This window comes from Crocodylus siamensis, chromosome 1 (assembly GCF_052110815.1).
Source record: "Crocodylus siamensis isolate JL-2025a chromosome 1, ASM5211081v1, whole genome shotgun sequence".
Lineage (NCBI taxonomy): Eukaryota > Metazoa > Chordata > Crocodylia > Crocodylidae > Crocodylus > Crocodylus siamensis.
Window position 1 is genome coordinate 317944163 of NC_143395.1, and position 23194 is coordinate 317967356.

Sequence of the window (23194 nt, forward strand, 5' to 3'; positions counted from 1 at the left end):
CGCCACCAGTGCTGCTACCACCTGCAAGAGCTCACCATACCCCCCCAGCCTCTGGGGGCACACTGCATTCATGCTTGAAAATCCATTAAAATAAAATGAAATGTGCATAACTTAATCAATCTTAGTGATTTTAATTTTGTGACAAGATGAACTAGCTTCTGTGACGTAAAAGAAAATGGGAATTTACTGTGAGGCTGCTGCCCCATGACAGCTGCCATACCCATGCTCTTACTCTGAGGTACATGGAAACTAACCATGAGAGCTTAACTCTCTTTCACTGAAGGACACAGTTTACTTTTCCTCGACTACAAAATAACAGCATACACATAAAGTTACCATGGAACAACTGATGTTCGCTCCATCTCCACCCTTTTTACCTTGCAGTAACTAGCTCTTCTACACATACCCCATGGTTGGTTCTCTCAGAGTTAACAAATAATCTGAATTTGCTATTCACACACATATATCACCTTAGCTCAAAACACACACTGATATTTCCGGCATGCCAGTGGTGATGCAAATACTCCTTTCTCCCCAAACTATCTTACCAGAGAGACATAACTTTCATCTCCTTAGTAAATAAGTTTTTAAATCTTAACACATCAATTTATCTCAGCAAATTGCAGCTTTGCCTGTACCAAAAAAAATTTGAAGTGCAATCTCAGTTCTTGCAATACACTTTCCAGTATACAGGTCTGCAATATAGAAAGGAGTAAAAGCAGTGCTGGGGTGGATAAAAAAAATACAAAGGAGATTTAGGTTGTACTTTCTTTGTAGTTAAGGGGAAAAGCAGTTACTTAAGGCCAGATCCAAAACAGGACACAGATGCCTACAGTGCAACATAGGAGAAATGTAAGTAATTTAATCCATGCATAGCATGAAGTAGGCTGCAGTTTATGAAAGCCCATGCCTCTCTGAATGAGCTAGTCTGTAAGGTGTTACCCTGCCCTGCCTTCTACCTGATTGAGACCAAATGAGTGATTCACAAAAATCACCTGCTTTGGCACCTATAGGGGCCTAAGTTTTTGCCACTAAAGTTACTTAGGCACCGAGGCTAGGGACAGACATCCAAAACGCCTGAGCCTGAATTGATTCAAATCTTTGCAGGATAGTCTAAACCTAGCTAAGTTAAATCAGTTTTGTAACTGGACAAATGCAGGCACATGCCTGCAGTGGCTCAGGATAGAAGCCGGGGGGCGCTAGAGCAGCCCTCTCTTCCTTCCACAGCATGGAGCCAAGGAGGATGTGGCCAGGCTCCTGTAGGAGCTCTGATTAGCCCAGCAGGGAATTGATAACAGTGTTTATCACCCAATTAAGAAAACAACAGAGGGACATTACCAGCTACTTGTTGATTCTGCCTGTTGATTCATCACTGACCTAGCCAGCATGTGGTCTGCTAACTAATACACAGACACCTCTTCAGCAAGGCAGAGGAGAAGGGGGAATTCCTGCTTAGCAGGGAGTGGGGGGGGGGGGGGAAAGCAGTCCACAGTCTGTGCTGGAGCTGCAGCCATGAAGTAAAAAGGGAGAGGCCATCCCTGTTGTGGAAGAGAGCAGGGGTGGCTCCACCCAGCCCAGCGAGCATGCCAGGATGCTGGGGGTATTTGGTTCATCTTAAACCAGCAAAGGGTCTGGGACAGATATTGCAGAAACCGGCTTGAGCCAAATCAGTTAATTCTGATACTACGTTCAACCTGGTTTATCTCAAACCAGTTTTAGCCATTTTCAAACTGGTTTATGTGCACTGAACATCTGTTCTATTAGAGGTTTAAACCAGTTTCTAACCACTTAAACCGGTTTATGTGTAATGTCTGTCCCTAGGCCAAAAGTTTTGCTACTATGTATACCCAGAACTGCCACCATCTTAGCTGAACCGAATGTTCAGGGGCCTATTCATGTCTAAAGCTGTACAGGACTCATAAACTAAACACTAGTGTGTGGGGCCAGGCTGTAAGCCCAATCCAGACTGACTACAAAGCCAGTATGCAGGGCCAGTATGACAAGATGCTGCAAACAGTGCATGCCGCAGATCGGCCCCGTGCTGCATGCACCCCATATACCTGGCCCAGCCCTATGCACCACATGCAGCATGTGCCATCCTGGCACCTACACAGGTCATGTGCTACATATGATGCCAGATTGGCCCTACATACTGACTTCTATGAGCTTGATCTGGACTGGCCCTGGAGCCAGCACACAGGGTCTGTCTGGTGCACATGCTGCATGCAATACACACCCTAGACCAGCCCCTTATCTGCCAGGGTTGGCACATCCTGCCCATGATGTGCAATGTTGGTCTGAGACCCAGAAGCTGGATTTGTAGGACTCCATGGGCCAGATTCAGCTTTCAGGCCATATTTTTGATACCCCTATACTAGACTATTACATAAAGAAAGACACCAGGATCACCCCACTCACCTGTACATGATGTGATGACTTGGGTACCTACACCTACGCACATGATTTAGATTCTCTCTCACAAAGAGAGAGAAGCACCTAAAGGGAAAGAGGGTGGATTTCAGACACACACCTGTCTTTAGTATGTTCTGATATCTGGGCATGGAAGATGTTCAGCAATGCTATTCCTGAGATCCAGTAAGAAGATGACTCTAAAACAGTGGTCACCAACTAAAAGATCTCGATCCACCGATAGATCTTAGAGCCTCTTGCAATCTCGGAGTTTCTTGGAGTCAATCCGAGGCTGGGTTGAGGGGCTGAGTGTCTGTGTGCATGCACGTGCGCACCCCAGCCCAGCAGGACAGTCTGCAGGGGAAGGAATGGGCAGGGGGTAGATCAAGGTCCCTATGGTAAGGGACAGTGCCACAGAGGTAGGAGCAGGGGTAAGTTGAATGGGTCCCTGGCTGAGTGGGACTTACCTGCTGGGGAGGTGTGCTCCCAAATTATTTTTTCTCTTTTTGCCTTGAGCTGCCCCCCTCTCTTCCCCCTCCACAGACTTACCCGCTGGGTGGGGGCGGGGGAGGGTGGTGGCGGCAGCACACTGTAGATCTTGGGTTGCTTTTAAAATGCCAAAGGTAAATCTTCTACTTGAAACGGTTGGAGACCACTGCTCTAAAATAAATCAACTCATTCCACATTTGCTGTTGTCATAGGCATTGCCATATGGAAAGTCTCTTTCTGATATGTTGATTTCAAACTGGTATAGCTGAGGAAAACAGCAGAGTAAAGAGCTGCATTATAGACATTTTGTTTACAGCTGAAACCTAGTCTTAGGTAAAAATGATGAAAAACTGCAAATTGAGTGTTCTTGACATTGAAAAGCCAATACAGAGCTACTGCATCAGGAATAAAATGGTATCTGTATATAGGACTACTTAACAAGAATCTCGATCAACTATTAACATAAGATAAAAACACTTAAGTGTCCAATCACTGTTGTGCTACCCTGGCAATACATGTATTTTTTTAATAAAAAGAGCTACACATTCTGCAGTTCATAAACTTGCATAATTCAGTTATACTTTATATCTGCCACAGCTAAATTTAAAAGAAAGAAAAATGGATTTTTACATTAGAAAATTTAATTTCAGAGCCACAGCCTTCCAAGAAGTAAAAATAGCAGCCTTCAGCAGGATGTGGGACCCCAGCATATAAACTGGTGCGTGTCTGCAGACTGTACAATGTTTTCTGTTTTTGTCTGCATCCAAATCGTAAAATAAGTAGTTTATAGACAAGCAAACCTTTGCATCAGTCAGCTCACCACCTAAGGAAATGCACAGTAACTTGTAAAAAAACATCAGTTCCAAAAATACTTTTTGGGGTTTTCATAAGATCCACAGAATTCTCTTCTTGGCATCATAGCAGAAAAATTAAACCAACAAAGTGGTATAGTATGTATACACTTTACACATGCACACACAATTAATTGAATTACATAGTTCTTGAGCTAGAAAGTAGAAAGTAACTAAGCTGAAGTTGTGTTCAGCATAAAATCTTGAGCACAAAGGAAAACCCTGATGGACCCTAAATAAGTGTTACCATTGTACTGAATGTACAAGAAAAATTACAGTAATCATTACATTATTGATATATTAAAACAAAAAAGCAAATTTTTACCCGTTTTATCACATGAAAGGCAAACTGATGTATAATTAACAACTGACTGGTGTAAATTCTTTTACATCTTTTAATTGGTGTTAATTAGATTAGAACTAAATTTTCTTTTATGGCACTTTTTATATGCAAGCTGATCTTCTCAGTAGCATGTCAGAGTTCTCATTAATTAAAGTTTTCAATGGAGAACTTCAGCGGTGGCTCAGATACCAAAATACATTACTTAAGTATCATGAATGGTGCTCTTTTTTGTGAATGAGTTCCAAAAACATAAAGTAACGGTTAAAAGTCATTGTATAGGTCAGAGATTCCAATTTTATAATTTCAGTAGTTAGCTTTTAAAGGAGTTTGAGGAATGTGCATATGGAACTATCCAGGTGCTGTTCAAGAAGCTAGCATATACTGTACAATGGAAAACCCAAATATAAAACATCTTATATGAATTAATTTCCATCCTTCATATAGTTTTCCAAAAATATTGTAGCCCTTCTTAAATTGTTAACATGAAAAATAAACCACAAAATACATTGAATATCTTTTATGGGAAGTTGACCCAAAATAAAATTTTATGTAGTTAAGGCTTTTCGATAGTTCTTCATCCAACTTTTTTCTCTCTCTATGGGGCAATGTTGATTGAAACCTGATGTCTACTGCACAAACAGGCCATAAAACATTTTATGTAGAGGTAAAACAGTAGCCATTAAGTTTTGCTATGATGTTTGAGTAGATATGCAGCATGAAAACATGATAAAACAGCCATAAACTGATGGTGATCAAATGCAATTACAGTGACTTGTCTCAAATGAATGACATGTACTAAATACAGTTACAGCCTTTTGCAAAATTACTTTGGGCAAAGTACCAAGAAAACACTATATCCTCTCTACTAAAGGCAGTTTGCCAGAGAAATTGCAAACACACAGGTTTTAATATCTATGGCCAAAAAGCACTTGGGAACTTATTATGGAAAGGTTAAAAAAAACACCTCACGCATGAAAAGATTACTTTCTTCTGATTACAACAACATCCTGAAGAGTCAAACACTTGGGATGTTATAAAGGATTATCCCCAGAGGAAACAGAGCAAAAACCCAGAACATTGGTTGTCTCTTCTTCCTCACCCATCCTTTGCATCTTATCCCTACAATACAGTTGGGGAAATAAAGGAATTTATTTCATGTTTTTGCCCAGAAAAATTAAACAACGGAGTTGGGAGATACAGGCCTTGACTAGTGAAAAATAGAAGCCTAGTCTTGCAAAATACTTATCCTTTGGGACTTCCATTATTAAGAAACGTCTTCCATATTGGAGGAAATCAGGAAAAAGCCTATCACAAGCTATTTAGAGTTTTAAGAAGTTCAGACAGGAATATAGGGTTTGTTTTTTTAGACTTCTTGTTTTTTGACTGCTTAACATAGTTTAAGTGTGAATTATTAAACCTATTTGTAAGCTTCAATTAGTTAGTCCAAACACCTGGATTTTCTCAGTACAAAAAAATCTGACTCAGCGGCCAGTTTGAGTTTTTGAAATGCTAAAACATCGCTGGGGTAACTTTCAGCTAAGGAGGGTTGCACACAGAAAGCAACAATAAAAAGCTACACAATAATTTTCCAATGAACCATAAGAAATGTTGCTGTTTATAGCGAAGTAAAAATGTGACGAGTGTTCAAAACTGCAAATCTGAATATAACATATGTGAATTTAAAAATGGAGAAATAAAACAGTAGCCTCATTGTCTTAGAAACTGACTGTTAAGTTTCAGGAGAACCTAAAAGGTACATAAGAAATGACATGATGCTCATTATTACAAAAGGATTTTAACGGCAGTTCAGAAAGTAACATATGCCAGAAAAAGTACAACAAGCAAACTTCTAAGTATCGAAAGACATAGTGAAGTGATAAACCACAATAGTATCATTATGACTCATTTAAACAGAAATGTGCAAGACTGTCATTAAATGTTTTGAAAGTTGTTACTAAACAAAATTATTCACAAGAAGAAAAAAGCATCCAACTGCCACTTGTAACTAAGACCATTAGCAGCCTAAAAAAGACCAAAGTACCCAATTGTTTACTATAACCTTGCCAATGGCACTAATGTTAATGTTAATGTAAAGCAATATTAATGTTAATGTAATGTCATATCAGCTTTTCTGGGAAATCTCTTCTTTTCAGGTTTCTATTCTGGTCCTAAAAATTAATTCAATCCTATACATAATACTGAAGTTTGCTTTCTTCTTGCTACATGTTACGGCATAAACTGGAAAAGGGAAGAATATTTTTTCTAACTCAGCAATTAAATTCCTAACCATAAAATTATATGCCAAATGTGAAGATTAGTTACAGAGAATGATAAAAGAAACAGTAACTAACCCAGACCCCTTGTCCTTAAAAGCCAATAAATCTATTCTCCTAAAAGCCAGAGCCCACTCAATGGTCTCTCAACTTATTAAAACATAAAACAAAAAACAAACCTTAAAGTACTGTGAGAGCTTTGTAAGTTACTACAAGTAAGACCTTACAGACTGTTACAACCAGGAAAGAAAATCTGGATTTGAGAGAAAGGAGGATTACATTTAACAAGTTGCCCATCAATGCTTCCCGAATGATGCTGGACAACATATGACTGCAGTTTAGAAAACAGTGACTTCACTTCTGAGGCTCCATACTTCAGAAAAGGGATTTTTTTTGTCCTGGAAATCAGTTCTATAATATTTTTCTCAGCTTTCTCCAATTTGCAGCATCCCATCATCTCCCATTAGTGAGTCCCACTAGCCATTCAGATTCATCAGGGGAATGAATGCCTGTCCCTACATCATGTGCCCTCTTTCAACATAAAAACAAAGGAATAGGAATTAATGGAGACAACAACAGATAGGGCAATTTGGCTGCTAAACAAATTTTTTAAAAAATAACAGCACACCTTTATGTGGCTGGGAATGTCTACCAGGCTTTTCCCTAAGGTTAAACAACAGAAAATGTAATTTTATGAAAACAGTAAAACCTAAGGGGCCTCACAGTTCTAGAATGTTTGCCTTTGTTACTGGATCTCGATTGTTTCAGTCTTCGAATTCCGTTTGTATCCTAAAAACAAAGCTTTCCTTTAATTTCATTTTAATAAATGGATTTCCTTATCAATTTCTGCCCAAAATCGCCTGCCAGCAGTATGTAGATTTTATTTTCCCATTCCATACATACTGATCAAAAGATGAGGAATCATCCACAAAAGAACTAAAGTTAATTGGTTTAAACTTGACGGGGACTTTCTACTTGGAAATACATAGAATGCCTTGCACACCTCCTCAGGAGTTACAAGGTAAAATTTTAAAGTAGGCAATGACAAATCTACCCTACAAAAGTACAAAATCATCTTGACCAATCTGGGATGTTTTATTCCAAATAGACTTTGTCAAATAAAACTTGTTAGAGAGTTTCATCCATGGAACCCATCACAGAACCATCTGGAAGGGATATAATGATCTTGAAGAGCATGTTCATTACAACTGTGGCAATACAACCTGACAGAACCAGAGGGAGGTCTACTTGTCTATTCAAATAAATACCATGCACTGCTTCATCAAATTGAGTGTTAACTCAAAATAGATCCCTTAGGTCAGCAAGCTACCAGAATTCCCAAACATTTAATTTTCCTCTGAGCCCACTGAAAGCTGTCCAGGACAAACACCTCTTTAGAGACCTCACGTGAAAAAGAAAGTACCAAAGATTGGTTCAAATTTACTTTGTCACCAGAGATCCTTAGGCCTCCTGCAGCATATGCAGCAAGGTAATTCCAGCCTCACTTAGGAACAATAATATATCATCTGTAAAACTCAATGTCCTTTGACTGAGTCAGGATACAGTGATACCTTTCACATTACTGGATGTTTTTATTTGTGGGGCTAACAGCTCAGTTATGAATGTGTAAAACAGGGGCAATAGAGCTCACTCCAACTGAGTGCCCCTTAGCTATGATAAGGAATTAGACAGCCGATCAGAGCACATTCTCTTATGACAAGAGCAGTGCAATTCCTATGCAAAGTGGACAAAAGTCCCTGAAACACCAAGTGATTTCAGATGCCAAAAAGAAAGCTCCAACTAGCCTAGTCAAATGCTTTTGCTGCATGCAGGAATTCCATATCTACAGCCAGTCCATTTACAGTTTAGGAAAAGGAAACAACATCAAGTCGCATCTAATGACACTCAGGTGATAAAGGCTACAACTGCATTTAGCTGTAATGAACCTGGACTTTTCTACCAAGTAAAGATAGTAGTGGTTTGCAGGAGGGGGGAGGGGTCAGATTTCTGAATTAAAAAATAAGTTAAAAGCTTCCTGTAAAATCAGGAGAATGACAAGTTTAAACTAAAAATGAAATAGGAAGCCGAAACTAATCTTAAGGATCCATGACATTTAAATTCTTTCATTGTAGGCTCAACCTCCCTGGAGACAAAAATTAACAGCTTCTCAGCTGTAAAATATCTGTCTGTTATCATACTGGACACATCACTGCTACCCTGATGTAAAACAGAGCAAAATTTCTGAAAGGCCATATCGATACCTGTCAGATAATTTGTCTGTCCCCTTGCTAGGATTTAATCTAATCTCTGAAATTAGGAGACCTAATGAATTTTAAACTTGTAAATCAGGAAACTAGAACACTCATCCACAACTTTCAACATATTATGATGTACCAAAAAATACCTCCTAACAAGTTCTTAAAGGAACCTTTTTCACTAAGCCACCACCATTCTAGAATGCAGCCTACATATTTGAAGACTCAGGCTGCACTGATGCAGCACCTCTATCTATCATAGATAATCTACAAGTGAGCCTTTCTTCACTTGCGTAGCCTTCTCCCAGCTAGCTGCTCCAAAAGAAATGATCTTTGGCACATGCAAGTAAGTTATGGTAGCACAGACATATCTGGACAGTAATTAATCGCTCAGAATTGCTCAATGTGTTTGGGTATAAAATCAAAAAAGTAGGGTTGTTAAAAAATGACAGATTTAAGCGCCATCTGGGCTCTCTGGTCACAGTGGCGCGAATTCCAAAGAAAGGCTTAACGGTGCATGATCCGAGAATCCCATCTGTTTTATCTAAAATGAAATAAATAAATAAATAAACCCGCTTCCTCATTTACGAGTTTTCCTAACTTCCCTAAATTAAACATCTATTTGTCATTTTTTCCAAATTAAATTTGGTAATGGTTCAAAATGCATTCTAGGTTTTTGTTGTTGTTATTCCTTTAGTTCTTATGATTCAAAAATGTCCAAAATGTGTATGTAAAACCAATCTTGAAGACAATATTATTTTCTTATGGATATGCAGTTATTGCAATAGCTCTCTGACAGGGATGCACAGAATACAGTGATATAAAAGGATTTATTTAATACAATCATTGGGTTACATGACCTATACAACACCTTAGAAGAGCCTGGGAGACAAAAACATATATTTATAATTTAACCCTGTAGCTGTAAAATCCCCCCTCTGCCCCTCATACATCACTGGCTCACACCGACCCTCTTTCACTACCATTTGTAAAGAGAAATTATGAATTCCCCGCATTTGTAGAAATGTCCAGGCTGGCACCTCCTGTTTCTACCTCCCTTAAGGTCAGTAGCCAACTAGTTTCCCGCCAAGGAAAATTAACTGCAACTATTTAATAGCTTTCAGACTGTCTGGAGTCAAACTTATTTGATGCAGGATAGTTAATGTTTTGTTTTGCCTGAAAAAAAATATTTAGGAAAATAAAAGCATAACTACACTAATCACTCAGAGAAATACAGCTAGCTAAGCTTTTAAGCTTAGCAAAAAAGGTTGGGAAAGTTACCCAAAGCCTTTATATTTTTCATAATCTCTCTCTCACGGCACAACCAAGTGCCAAGCTGACAACAAGAGATCCAATGTCTTGGTGGGGAGGGGTCCTGCCTCAGAAATGTGTGCATCACAAGATCTAGGTGACAAGGTGACTTTTTGTTATGCAGGATAACCAGACTTCTCTGCTCTTTCATAAAACTCACCCTTCAAGTTAGATGTCTGAGTAATGCAGGTACTCATCTGATCTTAAGTCCACAGAAATCAATATAAACAATACTATAGAAACAGTAGTATTGACTTCAGAAGGGTTTGTACAAGATCCTGTATGGTTTTCCCCAAACTAACTTGGCTTTGCCTAATCTTTTCATCCAAACAATAGGTATGGACAATAACCAGTATCTTCTCTTTGCTCTTTTAAAGTCTTGTTTGCATAGTCACTTGACTCACTGAATCTGAAATGGAGCTTTATTCTCCTAACAATTAACTCTAGGAATAGCAGTACAGATATGTTATTTGGCAATATTTTGGGCAGCTGACTGTCCCAACAGATAAAACTCATGTAAAGTGGCAAAAATAGTTTCTCAAATATAGCAATCCACAGTAAAGACCTGATCCTGGAAGGGCTTACTTTCACCCTTAACTTTACCTTCAGTGGTATTCCTTATACCTATAAATATTGTGCAAGTCTTCTGCCTCAAGACCTAAAACTCTTTGGCTAAGTACAGATGTTGAAAAAGCCTGAGGCAGAATGGATCCAATCTACGCGGGTTTCTCTAACTGCGCAGATTGGATTGCAAGCGAACGGAACTCATGTTTGCCCTTCAGATGGGGTAGGCACTAGGCAGGCATTTGCCTGCAGTGGCAGCGGCCAGAAGGCAGGGGGTGCTCCTGCACACCTTCCAGCCGGCCAGACATTGCTGAGGGCAGTCAAGCCTTGCCGAGCAGGGACCATCTCTGCTCAGCTACACAGCACATGCCCCCAACCTTCTACTGTCAGCCTCAGGGAGTGGGGAAGCCAGCAAAGAACCCAGCCCCAGCCCCACCACAGCAGGGGCAAAGGGGGGAAAGCAGAAGCTCCTGCTGCTTGAACCCTGCCCCCCCAGACCTAGCCAGCCAGGTCAGCTGGGCAGGGACAGTGGTGCAGGAAAATTCCCACTGCATGGGCCTCCTATCTGGGCAGACCCCAGCCAGGTGAATTCAGACTGGTGGGGCAGTGGAGCATCCCACGGGAGCTGGGGGGGGGGGGGTTGCAGCTGGCCAGGCACTCCAAGCCGGTATTGGGAAGGCTGCAAACCCCACTGCTCCCAGCTGCCTGCAAACCCTCCCCCCCACCCCCTGCTGCCAGACAGCTGCAAACCCCACCACAGCCCCATTCCCATGGGACATTCCAATCTGAGTTCACCAGCCACACTGGGGCTGGGGTAGGGGGCTCTGTGTCCAGGTGCAGGCAGGACACAGGGCCAGAGCAGAGGGGACGAGGGGGTAAAAAGCACCCTGTTCAAACATCCCCAAACACTAGGATGTGCGGGGATGTGGGTATGCTAGAAGGGAGGACTAGGCTGCAATCAGACCTAGACAGGTTACAGGGATGGGCAGATGAGAACAGGATGGGTTTCAGCACCGACAAGTGCAAAGTGATGCACCTGGGGAGGAACAACAGGCACCATACCTACAGGTTGGGGAATTCTCTTCTCGTCAGTACAGAGGCGGAAAAGGATCTTGGAGTCATCACTGATGCCAAGATGAATATGGGCCGGCAGTGTGGGGATGCTGTCAGGAAGGCTAACCTTACCTTGTCATGCATCCACAGATGCATCTCAAGCAGATCCAAGAAGGTGATATTCCCCCTCTGTGCGGCACTGGTCAGGCCGCAGTTGGAGTACTGCATCCAGTTCTGGGTGACGCATTTCAAGAGGGATGTGGACAACATGGAAAGGGTCCAGAGGAAGGCCACTCACATGATCGGGGGCAGCAGGGCAGGCCCTACGAGGAGAGTTCAGCCTCCACAAGAGAAGGCTGAGGGGGGATCTAGTTGCCTGTTACAAACTTGTCAGAGGGGACCAGCAACGCTGGGGAGGTCCCTGTTCCCCCGAGCACCGCCAGGAGTGACCAGGACTAACAGTCACAAGCTGGCAGAAGGTAGATTCAGGCTAGATATCAGGAGGTGCTACTTCACGGTCAGGGTGGCTAGGATCTGGAACCAACTTCCAAGAGAAGTGGTGCTGGCTCCTACCATTGGGGGTCTTTAAGAGGAGGTTGGATGTACACCTTGCTGGGGTAATTTGACCCCAGTACTCTTTCCTGCCATGGCAGGGGGTCGGACTCGATGATCTGCTCAGGTCCCTTCTGACCCTAGAAACTATGAAACTTTGAAAGTGTATTTTGAAGTTAAAAAAGTCCCCCCTTTGTACTAAACTTCTTTTAAAACTTGTGTGGTTTAGCTTGGGAAGGAATTTATTCTTTCAGTTTACTCATGTAAATCTTACTCACATTACTGGGAGCAATTTATGGCCACCAAGAGAAGAATTTATTCTTAAAAATATTACACACAGCCTTGTATATGGAATTAACAGATGTTAAAAGTATATAGACCAAGCTGTTCTTCACGAAGTGTGTAAAACTTTAATATAAGCTCCTGTACTCTTAAAACTTATAAAAGTGAAAGGGGCAAGAAAATAAAGAGAAACCTTGCCACGTTTTCATTATTATTCATCATTAGGTAGCTTACAGGAATGGAAATGTTATATAATTAAAATTATTAAAACACACATTTGGGGATGAGGAAATCGAGGTTCTTTTTCAGGCTCTGCTACAGACTTGCTGTGCAGCTCTAAGCAAACCATAACTGCCGTTTGCCTTAGTGTTCCCATCAATAAAATGGAGATAAAACCTATGTATCGTTAGGGGGCTGATCCTGAAAAGTGAAAAGCCTGCTCAACTCCCACTGAAATCCCCTTGAAGCAGATGCTCAGCACCTGATTAGTAATGAATCAGTAAGGCAGAGACTGTCAAATGAGGCTGTGTTAGCACATACCTGGCATGATGGTATGCCATTCCTGATTGGTTCTTAGGCATTATCTAAATTAATATAATTAATTATGATACAGGTTTTATTGGTGGCTTCCTTAGAAGGATACAGCCCATATGTATATTATTTTACCATATTTATTCATGTTGAATAGAACCTCATAGCTCTTACAATCTCATTGTAAGCAATAAGACAACACACAGGCTTGGAGTATGTCTACAAGGAGCAATGCAATGCTATGTACAGATACCCAAACTAGCTTGGGTAGAAGAAGTAGTATAGCTGCATTATCTGGAAGCAGTAGTCACACCAGTATGACCCGCCTGTGAGCTAGTTAGCCCTGCTGAGAAATGTGGTGTGCTATCCTGAACAGAGCACAGTGCTAATGTGGATATAATGATTCTGGTACTCTGCATGGTACTGCATAGTACCTTGTAGAAATAGCTTGATGTAACAGGCGGTGACAAAATTTAGCCCTTGCTGTTTATAAAAAACCTTGCATTAAGAAGGGGTACAAAAATAAAATTATTACTATTATTATATTATTAATGTAACACAAAATTCTCATAAACACAAGATATTTTCTTAAGTTTAAATCCCATTATTGGTTCCCACTACAACTATTTTTCCTAATTAATGAACATGTGATTTAGTTAACAGCTATTCACTCTCTAGATGCATATTACAGAAAAGCGAAAAACAATGCAGCTCTCAAGACCAGAAGCACAGCTACTAAGCACAGCATTCAATAGATAAAATTGTATATAGTCAATTATTTTCTCCGCAATTTCTGTAAATTTTAAAATAGAGCCAGCTACAATATATTTTGTTATAGAAAAAAAGCACGTACGTGACCTTCACATTTTACACTGTACTAGGTTAAATTATTTGGAGAGGCTTAATTTTTTTTGTATTTCTGCTAAATAATATTGAAGAAAATCCTATAAATAATATAAAGTTAAACTTGTATTAAAACAGATCCTTATTATTTCAGTTACTCAGCATTAAGGAACATCTTCATGTAAACTGGATATTGAATTTTATCTTGCATAAAGCTGGCATAAAATAACCTACCTGAGAGCTGTTGTACCAGTGTTTTTTTTAAATAAGAAGCTGTACTTTACCTTATTCACTGAACAGCTCTTAAGACCCTGGGTCTGTGTAGCTGAACATTCTCAGCTTAACTTCAATGAGCATACCTATGCAGGATGAACCCAAAAGGTCTGGACAGCCTGTACAGGCTTCCTCCTTTAAGTTTGTATTTTCCAAAGTAAAAATGTAATCTTCTGCCAAAAACATAAACACAATAAAGCAAACCGTCTGAAACAACTAAGTAAAAATAAGTAATTACAGATACATGTATATAATAACCCTGTGGATGTTCCCAAAAGCTGAAGAATAAGGTGTGCTGAGCAGATGAATATAGCCTGGATATGCAAGACAGAAGAAAGAAGCTTGACACTGAAGTTGTTTAGTATAACAGTAAACATTATCTGTCTGTATCACTAGTTATAACCTCCAAAATGGAGACAGTAGTATGCAAAAGAAAAAAAAGACTCTAGTTTTATTTAGATCAACATGAGATGAATCTGTGCACACTGGTAGCTGGCCATTATACTTCTCAGGCTGAGAGTACAAAATGCATTTATGATACGAACTACTTAGGTAAATAATCTTTACAAGTTTTGCAAATTAGAAGTAGAGCACCCCTCTAGCCACATTCTAAAACAAGTTCAATAAACCACATTTGGCTGATTATATTCCCTTGCGTCCACTTCAAGGTTTACAGGATACATGTGAGGAATGGGGGACCAAAATTACTTGGCTTCATTTGCATATGCAAACATGAGAAAAGTTTTAGGACAGCAGGGCCCAATTCTTTGGAATTGGTTTAAAAGCCAAGGAGCTTATACTGGACTAGACCTCCATGCACAAAGTCTTTTTTTCTGGGTCCAAGCATATAGACTCAGGTAGTGCTGCTTATAAAGCCTTAATGTACACCTCATATGTCCTAGAAATATAAAACAACCTAAATTCTGGAATATTTTGAGTCAAAATGATCATCACCAGCCAAAATGGAAATCATAGGTAAAGTCTAGCATTCTCCTCAGGTCATGTTAGCATACTTCCTGGTGGAGGTGGTGGCAGTATGCAGTTTCTTAATATTTTTTTAAATATCCAATTCTAGTGGGAATTCTCAGAATGTCATGACATATACTATTTGGCCCATCTTGAAATTCATATAACTTTCCATCTAATGGTTATACTGAAATCAGGATGATGAACACTACAGATGTGCAAAAGCCATGGGATGATGAAAAGATAGGACTAGTCAGGAAGTTTTTAGTTTAGCAGGTGATTCTGCAGAGGGAAGCCATTATATGTTGATATTGCTGTGGTGTAATAGCCACAGACTTGTTCTAATATGGCCACAGAAAATAACCTAAGTAACCAAGTCACCAAATTACATTTAAGTGAAAAATATTATCAAATGTATCTTCATATAGGTAACTCAGGGCTATTTATAAATAAATTAGATTTAAATATTTTACTGTAGCTCTACATTCAAGAGTTACAAACACTGAGGGCTGATGTATTGATTCTTCAAAGTACAAGATAGCTGTTAAATCGTACTTAAGGATAACCAATTATTGGCCAAAAGAAAAAAAAGTGTTAATACTTTATAACCTCTTCCTTGTATAAGCCAATATGGTCATTTTGATAACGTCTAGCTTCTCCCCGGAATTTGACAGAACAGAAGACCTATTTTGCATACTATTCCATTTTTAAATTCCTTATGTCTTAATGTCAACTTTAATAAATTCCTGCTGTACCAATGGCATGTACACTTGTACTGTTGCGTCTCTCAATGTGTATACCCACTGTATTCCACAACCCAAATTAAACACATGCACACTTCACATTCTTCCGCGCAAGTTCTATTTTCCAGGAAAAAAACTTACAGCATTCTAAAGAATACTTATTCTGTATAACTTTGCTGATTTTTTTTTCTAGAAAAAGTTTCTAACAGCACTACAGTTACTGAACTCATTCTTAAATATCTGCTGTACAATTTAGCAAATTATTACCCCAATATATGTGATCAAGCAGTTAGAAAATAAGACTGGGAATCAAGCATTTGGTTTTTAATTTTAGGCTTTACCACTGACATGGAAGGCAACCTTGGGCACAGTATGACCTATCTGAGACAGTTTTGTGACTACAAAATGGGCACCACAATACTTAACCTTCTTTACAGGGCTCAATTAGGAATTTGTAATCATTGGCTGAAACCTGCTACAGGAACGAAAGTATAATTACCATCACTAGTGCAAAATATTTAATCTTTTTCTTACTTGGGATGCTTCTCCCCTTTAAATACATTTCTTATAAAAAAATTATTCAGCATTACTCTAGTCACATGAAATAAAAACTAGGATTTCATTATGCAACTAGTTTTATACCTAACAGCAACTCTTTAGCAAATGCAATTTCTGAGGAGTTCAATGAGGATTGTATGTAGTAAATTCAAGTCACAAATAAAAAAGTCTATTTCTTAGATTCTATTCTAAATACAAAAAACTCGAGCTGAATAATAATAGGGGATTTTGTTAGTTTTAATTATCAAAGGCAAAGAAATTGAGAAATATTTCTAATTGGCTTACAATACGTTTCAAAATTTCTCATTAATGCTTTCAACATAAAATTAGATACCGTTCTATTACAGTGATAAATCTTTACAAAGCACCAGTGTTGTGAAAGTCACAAAGATTTATAGAAATCTAAACTAAAATACATCTTAAATAAACAAAAGCTTTTGTTATTGCATTGAAAGGACCATAAAAGTAAACTACAACATAGGAAAAGCTTTTTAAACTGACAAAACGGCAAGCCAGAGGTCAGGGAGCCAAGCAGGTCAAGAAAGCCCTTCTTCCAGATTTGGGGGTCATTCTTCTATCTAGCTCTGTGCCTTGATTGGTTTGATGATAAATTCCACATTAGCTCCTCCCCTCAGATGGAGCAGAAACACTTGAACTGCCTTCTGTCTCAACAAAACTTTAGTTTGCTGATTGGACACGAAACAAAAGAAAGACAGCGGGGTACAATTTATAAGGGAGCAGGGCAGGCTGGCAGGCTATTGTACTCTAGAGGTATCCACAAGCTGTTAATTCCATTTTAACATTGTTAATAAGACTGTTAACACATCTGACTTTTGTTTAGAGCCTTCGAAAACATCAACAAACTATTAAAAGACCTACCCGAAATAAAATACTATCTATTCCCTTAGCACTGAACATCTAAATATTGTTTCCTTCTGTTTCCTTAAATCTTTAAATATGGGGGGAGGGTGGGTGGGTGGGGAAGTCTGTGAGATTTATAGACATGGGTCAAGACACATTTAGTTCATCATGTTATATTTAACGAATCATATTTTTCAGGCTAAACTGAGCTACTTGTTTCTGAATCTACCGCAGTTTTAGGTGGGGGGGGGTTAAAAAAGAACAGTAACAAAATAAACCTGGAATTCTCCCTAAACACACCTCTTCCCTCCACTCTTTTACTCTCACACACACACAAAACAAATGTGCAGATTTAATCAGTGTGGAATGTTTTAAATGAATAATTGGGTCTGACAGATTTATTGCAGTTAATTTTGCAACAGAATGGAAAAATGTTTGGATCTCAGCCTTTAAAGTATTAGAAAAACAATTAATCCATCACATAACGGAAATTCCTGTATTACACCCTCATGTCCAATTAAATAATGTCAAGTAATTTTAGGTCGTAAAATACTAAACACTTAGACACAAAACATTAGGGAAATAAGCTTTAATTTTTCAGAAACCTTTTGTTAAGATTTAATTCAGATTAAGAACAAATTCTCACTTGGAAGGAGGTTTAGTTTTGCTCGGTTTTGTTTTAAAAACATATAGTATTATTTAAAAACTATATTTCCCTTCCTCCCCCTTGTTTTTCCTGTTAAGAACACTTCATTACCAGAGTAATTTCATGGAAAACCTAAAGCACAGTCATTAATGTGCAAATTTACAACACATGTAAAAATAAGGAAAAAAAACAATGAAAAAGTTATTTAAAATTTTTCCAAATACAGGCTGTGATTCTGTAGTACTTACTCAGACATAATTTCCCCTGATTTCAAGCAGAGTTCCACTTTAATAAGACTCTGTAGGATCAAGTTCACAATTTATGAATAAGTGATGGCAAACTTCTGAGACTTCAAATTATGTGGTTGCATTTGCCTTTTTTCATTGCTCCAGGCTGCTAAATGCTATAAGATTTCTTAAATTAACACTCCATCTCCTTGTTATTAAACACAACTTAAAAAATATCCAAATCAATGAACTTTTCCGGAACAAAACCTCAGCAAGTTACAAATGTACTGCAAGCCTCTGAAACCTGAAACTTGGCAAATCCATCCAGTTCAGATGTTGCACAAAAGCTTTAGTTCCTGAGCGTGTCACAATACAGAGCGATGAATGTTGGCGATAAACATTTTTAACAAAGTTTTTAGACTGGAAATTAAGTCCGTGTTTTATAGCTTCATACACTCAATGAAATTAAAAGCTTGATAGAGAGTGAAAACTTAGATTTAAGGAGAGCATTCAGCTATTTTCACTCCTTGATATTCCTGAGGGAGGCAACAGGGAGAATATACAACAGACCGAAAAGGGACCAGTAAGATGTGTGATTCCAGGAATATAACATTAAGTTATAGGTTCTAACAGAATAAATAAATACAAAACGTAATGAAACACTACTCTTCCAACAGGTCAATGGGAAAAAATAATAAACTTAAATCCCAAATTACATTTAATGGCAGCAACACTAACTCCTTACAGTCAGTTTCATTAAAGCCTCATCATCATAAGACATATGAAAATACAGATTACTACAGTAATCATGAATGATGGATGCAGGACAAATAATATTTGGTTATGACTGTTCAATTTGTTACCCCCCTCCCCCCAAATGCAATGTAGAGCTTATTTTACTGGCTTCTTACAATCCTATGTTCTAGATATGCACATTTCAACCTAAGTATTTCAGTTGCCATAACAACATCATACATTTGTTCTCTGATGCCTTTTTAAATAAAATCATTTTGGAACTCTAATACTATGAAAGCCAATATAGTTTTTCAATTTATTCAGTTCACACCTTTCTGTCAAGGAGACTATTTGTTCTCTTTCCCTAAGAAACTCATGATCTGAAAATAAGGTACCACCTCCTCCTTTCCAACCTTGGAAATAGGTCTGTTGTATAAACAGCTTTTCTTGTGGCTTTCAGATTTTTTTTTTTAAGAAATAAGTATCCTATAATGACCAATGACCACCTTCTAGGGCTTACAGAAAAGGGAAACAAGTACTGTACACAAAATGCAGTATATAAAATACAGTAAAATCATACAAAGCCAACTGCAAAACACTCAGGAACATTTAAAAATATTTACATGTTTAAAAATTAATAGGGCAGAGTTATCGTACACATTTTTATTCATTCACTTAGTATTTCATAAAAAGTATGAATTGCATAACAATCCTTCAATTGATAATTTTCCACTGTCATTTTTATTAAGTCTCATTATTTCTGATATCATACTGGAAAAATTGGGAAAAACAGCTGGCCCTTTAACATTAAATAAACTGCACTCACAGCTACAGACAACAAAACAATGGGCAACAGGATGTGACTAACAAATGCTCAGGAAAAGTCAAGCTGCACTTTTCAGCATATGCAGTGAAACAGAAGACACTTTTTCCTACTTAACATATCCATGCATTTCAATAAGGTTAGAAGAAACCCTCAATTGCTTTCAAGAGCTGCAATTTGCTGTGAATGCATTGCAAAGTTACAGTATGGGAACAGGGATAACCCACCACTTTGGAAGATAGTACAAACTATGTTATTTTTAAAATAAAAAATAGCAACCAAAAAAAAAAAAAAAAATCAGGCTGCTAGCAATTAAATGTGTCTGAACTAGCAAGAAATTTTAGAAATCAATATTTTCACTAATTCTTAAAGTAAAATTATTTAGACAAACACATGTATAGGAAAGAACCTGAACAGCCATTTAATAACTTCTATTGAAGATTAAAACAGTTAAATGATGTTATGAGATAACAATATTGAGCCAAATATATAGCTGAATACATAAATATAGCTATTTTTTGCAATCCCCAGCGTAGGTAGTATTTCCTATAGCTAAGGAAGGAATCATTACACTTTTTTTTTTTAAATAGTTATATGGGTGTCAAGTTTTTAAGAGCACCAGGCACACACTGGAAAGGATACGGTTTTTGTTTTGCTTTGTTTCTTACTTTTTAAACACCTAAACACACAAATACTTCATGTCTATTTCAAAAATAGATTTTAAAATTATGCAAAAATGGAGGAGAGTACAAATGGACAAATCTTCACCCCTGGATATAAAATTAGGCAATCGCCACATCAAAAGACTATCTTGATTCATTGTACCTGAAAAAAATAATAGACTTTACAGCTCTCCTACAAGGTACTGAAGGCCTTAAAAGCAGAGGTTGTGGTGACACCCACTGTTGCAGGAACAAAATGCAGTTGTTGGTTTTGTTTCTTAAAAGCAGCTGTGCCTGTATTGAGGGGTTTTTTTTCCCCACCCCCACATTCACCCCAGCTAACTCTTTATTTCTTCCCTTTTACTTGTCTTTATGTCTATACCACCACCCACCGGCCATGGTGAGAGACTGCCATATTACAGCAGGCTCCTCTACATGCAGAACCCTAAGACTCTGAGCTGGCTGTGCCAAGGGGGAGGGGAGCGCGGGAGAGGAAAGGCATCAGCTCAGCATTCCTCACTCGCTTTAGATCTTTACAATTGTTTTTTTTCCCCCTTCCCTCCTGGAGGGGTGAGGAGGGAAGCAATCACTTCAAAGAGGAAACTTTCTGTTTGGTGCAGACACAAAGTTGTCCTCTCACTGTTGCCAGTATTCTTCTTCTTTTTCTAATTTAAAATCCTCTCCTTTTTTCCACTTGCTAATGAAACCATTATTATTATTATTATGGGAAACTAGGAGGCAATGCATGGCCGTGGAGGTACGCAATTTACTTCCCGTAAAGAAAAAAAAAATCTATGGCAAAGAGCTACTGAACAGCTTTCTGCTTTCTCAATTCACATTCCTCACCCTGGGTCTGTGGCATTATGGAGTTCTGGGGCGCATCCCGGGATAACAGGATAATGCTCTGCACCTTCCCACATCATCCACATGAAGATTTCAAAGCACTATGCAAACACTGATTAATGCATTAAAGAAGGGTAACGTCCCTGTTTTACTAGTGGGGAACACAACTATACTACTCAAAGAAGTCTGTGGCAGATCCAATCATTAATTTTTTAATATTCTGATTGCAGTAGCCTGTTCTTTTAGACCCATCAACCCCATTATCCTTCTGGTAAGAGGCATAAAGGTTAAAGGGAGACTGATGACAAAATCCCTCAATCTCCTTGTATCCAGATACATGAGAATAATGCGATTCTTTCTTCATCGTCACATGCATCTCTCTTTTGTATAGCATTTCTTAAACAAAATGCATTACAAAAAATCAAAGAATTAAATTATATCCAGGAGGAGAGAGAAAACAAGTAGAGGCAAGGGAAAGCAGACCTAGCTACTCAAATGAGATTGGAAAATAGATGAAGCGTCACTTGGATGGAGAAATGCAAGAATCTTCACAATATCAGAAGCTACAAAAGAGAAAGCTCCCGCACCAATAACGGCCAGACTGTAAGGACACACAGTGATAAGACCACTATCAGCTGAGCTGAAGGAGCACAGAGGACATTAGAGAGACTAAGGGTCAGATTTTCAAAGGTATGTATGCACCTAATGATGAAGTGCATACTGAAGGACACTAGGTACCTGTAATTTCACTACAATTGGAGTCAGATGCCTAACCTGCTTGCCTTCCTTAGAAAATTCCATTACGAGTCACCTGCATTTTTAGGCACCTAAAAACCTGTGAAAAATTGTCTTAAGGCTAGGAAAAGGAGCAGAGTTAGGAGCCTGAAGAATTAAAAACAAATGATGAATCATTGCTCCCAACATTCAACAGGCTGGGCTTAAAAAAAAAAAAATCAAGAGATTTAAAAAAAAAAAAAAAAGGAACAATTTGAGGGCTCTTTTTACTTTTTCGAATATACACAGTTAATGTTTTAAAGTTTTCTTCTCAGTGTGCCAGTGACAGAGGATGTTGTGGGGGGAGGGAGTGGGAAAATATTGCGAGACTTGGGATAGAATTGTAAGGGTCGGCGATGTTGAATGAGAGCGGTTGTGAACTGCATGAGACGAACATGGCACCAGTGCAATTGTTTAAAGATATTGCTGCTATAGTCACATCTCATTGCATACACCAGAAAGCAGTGGAAAACGGAAAGAGCAGTTCTGCCACAATGCTAAGATGTAGTGAGACATGAATAGAGACAGTGAAGATACTCCTGTATGACAAGAATGCCTTGAGATACTTCAGGAAAAACACTTTATATTACAGAAAAATCACTTTGCAAAGACACAGATTAAATATTACTCCTTTGTGTTGAAGCTGTCTTTTTTTAGGGCTACTCTATCCATTTGTTTCCATAGGTTTTTAGATCTTCATTTAACTTCTTTAGGACACAGTTAGGAAAATAGTATTGTTGACTATGTGCCAAACTATTTCATAAGTTTGCTTTAAAAAGCTAGATAGCAGATGTCTCTCCATCATTTCTATGAACTTCAAAATCTGTAGAATAAAACTTGAGTAAACAACAGTGTAAAGTCAAGAGTTTCTGAAAGATCCATCAAAAAACAATATTTGTAAAGAATTTAAGCATTAGTAGCTAAACTGACACAGCAAAACCATTGTATTTTTCACTAGTTTTGTTTTGCTATATACAGCTGTGTTTTCACAGATGCAGAGCCATGTGTCTTCAGCAAAAGGTCTACTCTTCCCTTCAGATGTGAATGAAGATCAAAGGTTCAAACACAGAAATACAAGATCCTTTTCCCTTTGGAACATGTTTTTATTTTTTTGCAGTGGCTCCAAACCAGAATTTCCATCTGTTGTCCTTATGCACTGTACAGGTTAACCTTAACAGTAGGGTTTGCAATCCTGTTATCTCAGCTAAGAAGTACAGAGATGAATCACTTTTGCATGTATGCTCTGAACATCTCACCAAGAAACAAAAGCCGAACTGCATCACACAACAACCAAATTAATCTTTATGGAGCTGCTGGCTGAAACATT

At 38.5% G+C, this 23194-nt stretch overlaps 1 protein-coding gene across 4 annotated transcripts in view; it reads right to left on the minus strand.

The window, feature by feature from the left end:
- Positions 1 to 23194, minus strand: part of CLYBL (citramalyl-CoA lyase) — a 267622-nt gene that overhangs the window by 202953 nt on the left and 41475 nt on the right. Inside the window, exon 1 of one of the 4 annotated variants that reach the window (XM_090022902.1) lies at positions 18052 to 18074. The exons of the other annotated variants lie outside the window; for them this stretch is intronic. Within the exon in view, the coding sequence (XP_089879028.1) occupies positions 18052 to 18059 (8 nt within the window). The 5' untranslated portion in view covers positions 18060 to 18074. Of the gene's footprint in view, positions 1 to 18051; positions 18075 to 23194 lie in introns of those variants that run through there. 4 annotated transcript variants of the gene reach the window in all.